Source organism: Nanorana parkeri, unplaced genomic scaffold (assembly GCF_000935625.1).
Source record: "Nanorana parkeri isolate BGI_ZX_2015 unplaced genomic scaffold, ASM93562v1 scaffold2202, whole genome shotgun sequence".
NCBI lineage: Eukaryota > Metazoa > Chordata > Amphibia > Anura > Dicroglossidae > Nanorana > Nanorana parkeri.
The window spans coordinates 65,359-74,025 of record NW_017308470.1 but is presented as its reverse complement, the minus strand read 5'-3'; the positions used below and the strand labels follow the sequence as shown (position 1 = coordinate 74,025).

Here is an 8,667-nt window from a genome sequence, read left to right as displayed (position 1 = left end):
GGGCCGGCTTCTTCCCCTCCAATGGCCTCTCTTCCTCAGTGTTGCTGTCTGAGTTGCCATACTTCCAGGGAAAGATATTAGCGGGTGCACACATTGTTTATGGAGTAATGGGGCATCCTGCTGCCAACCAACCCCACCCAGATACCACTGTGTTGGTCCCCCATTGTACATGATGAACAGGGCTGTCCAGGCTAACACAAAGCACTGAACGGCCCTGCCCGCAGCGTCCCTAAAAAATGTGGTGCTCAGGGCAACTGCCCCCATGGCCCCGCCATGCTATGCCCCTGCTCTGATCCTTTATATGCGGTCATAAGAAAAAGACAAGCACTAGCCCATAGTATTTTTATACAGTGTATTCTTGAATAACGTTGGTAGCCATACAAGACACAAAACGTTTGTTTCAGACAATAACTGAGTTCTTTTTGGGTCTGAGTTGGATGTCAATGTCCTGCTGGGATGTCTCAGATATCAAAACTGCAAACACCTCCCAGGAAGACTTCACACTGTGCTCCCGTCTTCAACTCCAGCCAGTGGCTGAACTACCGCCGCTGCAGGCGGTGCGGACGCACCAGGGCCTCCGGCCTCTAGGGCCATCTCTGCGTAGAGAGTGTGCGGCATGAACCGGTCAGACTACATCATATGTCCTGCTCCCTTTCCAAATGAGGACATTATGTGAAGGAAAGGAGCTAGAAGTCCACGTTTCAGGGCTCATTAAAGAATGAAATAAAAACATACAGACTCCATTATATATCCCAGAAGCATGGTCATGATCAATATTTATTAAACAAACATGTAAACAATGTACAAAGAGATCTTTAAACTAAAGCCACAAACTATAGATTTAGGAATTGATTTGGAACTCCGATATTTGTTGCCCATAAAGACCAATTCATTGTCCTTCTTTCTTATTTCTAAGGCAACAAATCGTTTCTTAAAGGAGAACTATGGGGTCAGTGTTTTTCCCCATAGTTCTCCTTAGGGTAACGGGAGGACACAAACTAGCGTCCACACGTCACCCTAAGCTCAGTATACCGTGAGGTACAGCTCGCGGTATACTGAGACGCCGCAGCCGGAGCGGATCCCGACTTAGCTGACGGGATCCGTCCAGCTGCGTGAGTGACCGCTGGCTCTGCCTATCTAGAGGCAGAGCCAGCTGTACCCGCCCCCTCCCCCGTCCGTTCCGCCAGTCAGCGCTGGCGGATCGGAGCGGGGAGGGGGGAATCCAGCCCCTCCCCCTGTCATGGCAGAGAGCCGTGACAGGATCGAGAGGTGAGCGAACCAGGTATGTGTTCGCTCACCTCCCGATCTACTGAGCCGACCTGTAACAGTCTCATTGTCACAGGTCGGCTAGAACTATGAGGTGAGTGGAAATCACTCATCTCATAGTTCTCCTTTAAATCTCAAAGAGTATAGTTATAGGAAACCTGTACAGGGTTCTCAGTAGAGGTGCACTCCGCCTGCAGACAACGCTGGATCGGAGAGACGCCGCACCGCTGGAGGGACACATGAAAACATGGGGAAAATAGAGGAAGATCGGAAAAAGAAACATCATTTAAGGTAAGTGCTAACATTTACATTGGGGGGGAGGGGAAAAAATTTTTGCCTTTAATATCACTTTAAGCCCTCAGGGGCAGGGCCCATCCTGTTGATGCTGCATTCCCATATACATACATGTAATGTCCTGCTAAGCAAGTAAAACTTAATTCAGCATTCCTCAAGATCTCAGTGCTTCATCTAAACACATCACCAACAATTGTTCCATTAGAGTCCCATCAAAACATAATGGGCGAAACAAAGCATGAATCTAAAGAAAGAAATGAACATGCTGCCTTTGTCAACTTATTTACAGTATCTCAGACAATTCTTTATATGATGTCCCGTATGTTGGTGATTATAGAAGATATGATTAGAAGGCTCATTGGTATGGAAGACCTCAGGTTGGCTCTATTGGTAGTTGAACTCTGGGAAGCCTGTTTTGGCTTCAGTGTGGAGAAATTATCAGTCTTGGCCGCTGTGGAGAAAGCATCGGTCTTTACCGCTGTGGAGTAATTATCAGTCTTCACCGTTGTGGAGAAAGCATCGGTCTTCACCGTTGTGGAGAAAGTATGGGTCTTCACCGTTGTGGAGGAAGCATCGGTATTCACCGTTGTGGAGAAAGCATCGGTCTTCACCGTTGTGGAGAAAGCATCGGTATTCACCGTTGTGGAGAAAGCATCGGTCTTCACCGTTGTGCTGCTGAACATTGTTTCAGTATTGAATGTGTAATTGAGATGACTCTTCTGGATTATCCAAGAGGTGAAGTTGGAGACTTTGGTGTAGACTCCGGGGATGCCGGGTGTGGCACAGCCAATGCCCCAGCTGACAATCCCAACCAATGACCAGGTGTCCCCTACTTGGCATGCCAAGGGGCCTCCTGAATCTCCCTGGAGAAAACAAAAACAAAGCAAAACATTAAATCACATAAACATTCAAATTCACCATTTCATCCATCAGGACCGGAATCTGGAGCAATGCAAAGCTGTAATGTGATGTTGTTTTTGGGGACCACCAAGCCATGTACTCATCCTAATTTTACCCAGGCATGTACTACATATGAGCATTCTTGTCCATTTTGTAATATTGTTTTCAACTGGTCTCTTTTGCTTGTACAAATTCCTCATTTTAAACTGGGAATCAAACTTCAACCAGGTTCAACATTAACTTAATTTTTTTTTCTGTGGCCTCAACTCTAAGTCTGCATTTAGCTCTACTGCCTCCTGGTGCTCAATCCCACCTTCACCATCCAACCCTCCAAAGTCAGAGCCTCAGTATTGTGACTTCAACTCCAAGTCTGCACTTAGCCCTACTTCCTCCTGGTGCTCCCACCTTCACCGTCCCTGCAAAGTCAGAGCCCCAGTATTGTGACCTCAACTCCAAGTCTGCACATAGACCTACTTCCTCCTGGTGCTCAATCCCACCTTCACCATCCAACCCTCAAAAGTCAGAGCCATAGTAGACTGTAGAGGCTTTGGCATTCCACTGTTGAATCGCAGTGGGGAGGCTTCACTCTGTAAAGTGATGAAGCTAGTCATCAGTTGTACCTAACGCTTGTTTCTGCTCCTTATTCCACTAGATCAAGGGTATTGAGATAAAATTCGAGAAGTAAACTTTTCCTCCTGCAGAGGTCTGAATCTCATGTTTGTGCTATGACTCATAGGAGTCCCTTCTTACATTAATTTTCCCCATCAGAGTGCCCCCTTACATTAATTTTCCCCATCAGAGTGCCCCCTTACATTAATTTTCCCCATCAGAGTGCCCCCTTACATTAATTGTCCCCATCAGAGTGCCCCCTTACATTAATTGTCCCCATCAAAATGCCCTCTTACATTAATTGTCCCCATCTGAATGCCCTCGTACCTTTCCTTAGCACATAGAGGGCAGGAGCTGGGAGGCAGAGCAAGCTGCATGTCTGGAGGGAAGAAGTTACCCTTCCATCCTCCTGTGATGCTGGGGGCAGGGCAAGCATGTGACATCATTGGTTGCTAGGACGACGCGGGTCCTAGCAACCAATAACTGCAGGGGAGTGGAGGCATGTGACATTACTGGTTGTTAGGCCACTGGCAGTCTTCTTTGGTGTAGACTCCGGGGATGCCGGGTGTGGCACAGCCAATGCCCCAGCTGACAATCCCAACCAATGACCAGGTGTCCCCTACTTGGCATGCCAAGGGGCCTCCTGAATCTCCCTGGAGAAAACAAAAACAAAGCAAAACATTAAATCACATAAACATTCAAATTCACCATTTCATCCATCAGGACCGGAATCTGGAGCAATGCAAAGCTGTAATGTGATGTTGTTTTTGGGGACCACCAAGCCATGTACTCATCCTAATTTTACCCAGGCATGTACTACATATGAGCATTCTTGTCCATTTTGTAATATTGTTTTCAACTGGTCTCTTTTGCTTGTACAAATTCCTCATTTTAAACTGGGAATCAAACTTCAACCAGGTTCAACATTAACTTAATTTTTTTTTCTGTGGCCTCAACTCTAAGTCTGCATTTAGCTCTACTGCCTCCTGGTGCTCAATCCCACCTTCACCATCCAACCCTCCAAAGTCAGAGCCTCAGTATTGTGACTTCAACTCCAAGTCTGCACTTAGCCCTACTTCCTCCTGGTGCTCCCACCTTCACCGTCCCTGCAAAGTCAGAGCCCCAGTATTGTGACCTCAACTCCAAGTCTGCACATAGACCTACTTCCTCCTGGTGCTCAATCCCACCTTCACCATCCAACCCTCAAAAGTCAGAGCCATAGTAGACTGTAGAGGCTTTGGCATTCCACTGTTGAATCGCAGTGGGGAGGCTTCACTCTGTAAAGTGATGAAGCTAGTCATCAGTTGTACCTAACGCTTGTTTCTGCTCCTTATTCCACTAGATCAAGGGTATTGAGATAAAATTCGAGAAGTAAACTTTTCCTCCTGCAGAGGTCTGAATCTCATGTTTGTGCTATGACTCATAGGAGTCCCTTCTTACATTAATTTTCCCCATCAGAGTGCCCCCTTACATTAATTTTCCCCATCAGAGTGCCCCCTTACATTAATTTTCCCCATCAGAGTGCCCCCTTACATTAATTGTCCCCATCAGAGTGCCCCCTTACATTAATTGTCCCCATCAAAATGCCCTCTTACATTAATTGTCCCCATCTGAATGCCCTCGTACCTTTCCTTAGCACATAGAGGGCAGGAGCTGGGAGGCAGAGCAAGCTGCATGTCTGGAGGGAAGAAGTTACCCTTCCATCCTCCTGTGATGCTGGGGGCAGGGCAAGCATGTGACATCATTGGTTGCTAGGACGACGCGGGTCCTAGCAACCAATAACTGCAGGGGAGTGGAGGCATGTGACATTACTGGTTGTTAGGACACTGGCAGTCTTAGCAACCAATGACTGCAGAGGAGGTGGTGAAACCAGCGTTAGGTTATGACTAGTGGAAATGTCAGCCTCGGAGACTCTCTGGCATTCACCATCAGCCAGCCATAACCCAGCACATGATGAATGATCGTGATTCCTGCACTAGATTGTAGGCCGGTAAAGGAAGACATCTTATAGTATCTTTCTTTGTAAGTGCTAAGCAGTGAAATGTACTCTTTGTTCTTCCATTATCATCACAGCTTAGCCTTTCTTATAACACTACTTGGTACAGCAATGCTGGGGAGGATAAGAAAGGAAGTGCTACACACCTGGCAACCATCTTTGGATTCGTTGGCATAACCGGCACAGATCATGTCACTGCGGATAGAACCCGACGTGTAAAGTTCTGGGTACTTAGCGCGGAACATGTCATCACAAGCCGGGGCATTTATCAGGGGGAGGTCCACTTCTTGTAGGGTGTATGGCACAGGCAATTTAACTGGAAAAAAAAGACATCAATAGGGATAAGTGGTCATTTGTGCCAATCATGATTTAACAGTAAAGTTCAATTTTAGCATTTTCCGAAATTGTGCCAAACTAGCCTCTAATTTCTCAGCGCAAGACAAAAGTCTTGCGATGGTTGTAAGGTGTGTGCCCAGCATTAGGTGAAGTAAATTAATTAGCACATTCACCCACGCAACCATTTATATGACCATATTATATGGTCCATATGACTATGGACCTGTCAGTAACATTACAAGCCTGAGATGTCACAATACAATGCATTGGCGCCAGGATTTAAATGATTGTGTCATCTCCGAGTCATCATCTCAGTCCAGGAAGTAGATGGTGACCATGGATGGTGCCTGAACAATGACGGTGGTCCTTGTGTAGAGAAAAGCAGGTGAAGGGATTGTCAGGGAGAGTTCTGTGGTCTCTGTGATAAATACCTGGGAGTCAGGGGCGTAACTAGAAATCACAGGGCCCCATAGCAAAATTTTGTATGGGGCCCTGTTATTTCTAGTTAGACCCCTTGAAGAGCCTACTTGAGATCCCACACAGCTCACCTGAGGGCGACCCTGCAGAGCCCACCATAGACTCTCTATGGTGGGTTCTGCAGGGTCACCCTCAGGTGGGCTGGTCACACTCCTTACCTGTCCGCCTCTTCTGTCACCCTCAGGTGGGCTGGTCACCCTCCTTTCCTGTCCGCCTCTTCTTCCTCCGTCTTCCCTCCTCCGTCACCGGGCCCGCTCCCTCCTCCGTCGCCGGCCCCGCCTCCTCAGTTGTTGACCCCCCAGGCCCCGCCTCCTTCTCCCCTGCCGGGTCCAGCCTTCTCCACCACCGCTGCTGGCTCTCATTGACTCAGCAGCGGCTGTGGAGAAGAACGCAGCCCTGCACTGATCACTGACAGTGATCTAAACAGCGGCGCGTTTGAAGCCATAGCGACCCAGGCGGCCCGCACGGCATCAGGGGGATGTCCCGGCCAGGCCCCCCTGTGCCCGGGGCCCCATAGCGGCCGCCTGGGTCGCTATGGCGATTGTTACGCCACTGCTGGGAGTGTTGCAGGTCCATATTACTTAGCATGCTGCTGATACTAGGTCCACTTGAATTTCCCATTTACATTCATATATATGCTGCTTGAGAAGAGGCTCTCTCTGGTTTATTGAATAAGCAACAAAATATCCTGACTTCCTCCTTCACAGGATTATGTTTATTAATATCATATTCAGATTATGAGAGATAACTGTCTCAGGAACAATTTATTTTTTGGTATGACAATACAAGTCGGAATTAGGGTAAATGACTCACTCTACACAGTGGGCTGCGGTGACCACCCAGGTTCTGGATAGGACAGACACCCCACAGATATGATAGCCCCTGTAGTAGAGGCTGCCTATCCATGGTGCCTTGCCCAGATGGGTACTGTTTCCTCCCACGATACGTTGGGACACGGTCGCACGACCACATTCTGGAAGGGAAAATAAAGTGAAGGTCTGAAATCACCATTGGAGCAGAGCCCTGCCCGCACACTCAGACATAAACCACCAGATAGCTCCCATTAGGGAGGGGTTATCATGGCTGAAATAGTTCCCAATTGTCTAAATGTTGGATTACACTGATTTGTATGACTGACATTCAGAGATGTAATATTATCTTTTGAGCTGTAGATGGCGCTGTACTGCAATACTAGTCTAGGCTAGTCTGTATGTTCATGCTTATCTATGATATACATAGGAAATTCTCTCTGTATAATGCTATATTCTGATATAATGTTCTACTAAGTAAAACTCAACTCAGCATTCCTCAAGATCTCAGTGCTTCATCTAAAACACATAACAAACACTAATATGGCTAAGAGGGAGGAGATGTTTTTGGACACAACCAGTTTTAAATGTGATATTGTAATGCCACGCAAGCATTCATCGGCATTATTTTTGTATTGGTGGTGCCTAGGGTGAAGTTTAGGTTCAAGTTCATAGCTAGAGAGTTAAGCTCAGCTTAGGAGTTGGGTTTAGGAGGTTCGTGGGCTGAGGGTAAAGGACTCACTCCGGGGCATTGAAAGAAAACAAAACAAAAATGACTCTTTTCATACCTACAGAACATAAGCAAGCATACAGTATATGCAGGAAAGAGATATGTTATATATATATATAATAGTGACAAATAACTATCATGCATTTCACTAATGATTTCATGATAAGTGCTTACATGCTTATGTTAGATTCTTTATATAATAATGGAAATGAATTTGCAGAAAGATGTTATTAGAAGAAATGTTTTGTTCTATGGGCTCCTTTGAATGTTTTGTTGTGGATCATAGAGACAGTCAATCTCCTTGTTCTACAGAGAGGTATTTGGGAGTCTGGAGGTCAGCCAAGGGAATAAGGTGTTCTGAGATAACAGAAATGACTTTCTCTTGTAATTATTGGCATGTTGCTTATGCAAATTCTTAAGTGTTTGATGTAATATATAAAGTATTGATGTGGTGGATGTTCCTGCATGGCAACTGCCTGGGATAAGAGATGAATAGCCTTCAGGATGACCAGATGGCCAGACCTTTACTAAATCTACCACGCATGTTAATCCCTCAACTTTCTAATCTTTACTTTGTAACTCTTCTCTTCATGTTTTTCCCCCCCCTCTCTCTCTCTCCCTCCCCCCCCTCTCCCTCTCTCTCCCTCTCCCCCCTCTCTCTCCCTCTCTTCTCTCTCTCCCTCCTCCTCCCCCTCTCTCTCTATCTCTCTCTCTCCTCTCTCTCGCTCTCTTTCTCTCTCTCTTCCTCTCTCTCGCTCTCTTTCTCTCTCTCTCCCTCCTCTCTTCTCTCTCTTCCTCCTCTCCCCCCTCACTGTCTGTCTCTCTCTCTCTCTCCCTCCCTTCTCTCTTCCTCCCTTCTCTCTCTCTCCACCCCCCCTCTCTCTCTCCCTCTTTCTCTCTTCTCTCTCTCCCTCCTCCTCCCCCCTCTCTCTCTATCTCTCTCTCTCTCGCTCTCTTTCTCTCTCTCCCTCCTCTCTTCTCTCTCTTCCTCCTCTCCCCCCTCACTGTCTCTCTCTCTCTCCCTCCCTTCTATCTTTCTCCCTTCTCTCTCTCTCCACCCCCCTCTCTCTCCCACTCTCTCTCTCTCCCTCCTCTCCTCCCCCCCTCTCTCTCTGTTCCTCTCTCTCTCTCTCTCTCTCTTTCCCCCCTTTCTCTCTCATCTATCTTTCTCTCTCTTCCTCCTCTCCTCCCCTCACTGTCTCTCTCTCTCTCCCTCCCTTATCTCTCTCTCCCCCCCCACCCCCTCCCCG

The 8,667-nt window shown here is 47.2% G+C and overlaps 1 protein-coding gene across 1 annotated transcript in view; it reads right to left on the bottom strand.

Annotated features, from left to right (window-relative positions):
* The window catches only part of LOC108801039 (transmembrane protease serine 9-like), a 63,865-nt gene extending 63,247 nt beyond the window's left edge, over positions 1 to 618 (bottom strand). Inside the window, exon 1 of the mRNA XM_018573003.1 lies at positions 503 to 618. Within this exon, the coding sequence (XP_018428505.1) occupies positions 503 to 618 (116 nt within the window). The remainder of the gene's footprint in view (positions 1 to 502) is intronic.
* Between the last annotated feature and the right edge of the window lie 8,049 nt (positions 619 to 8,667).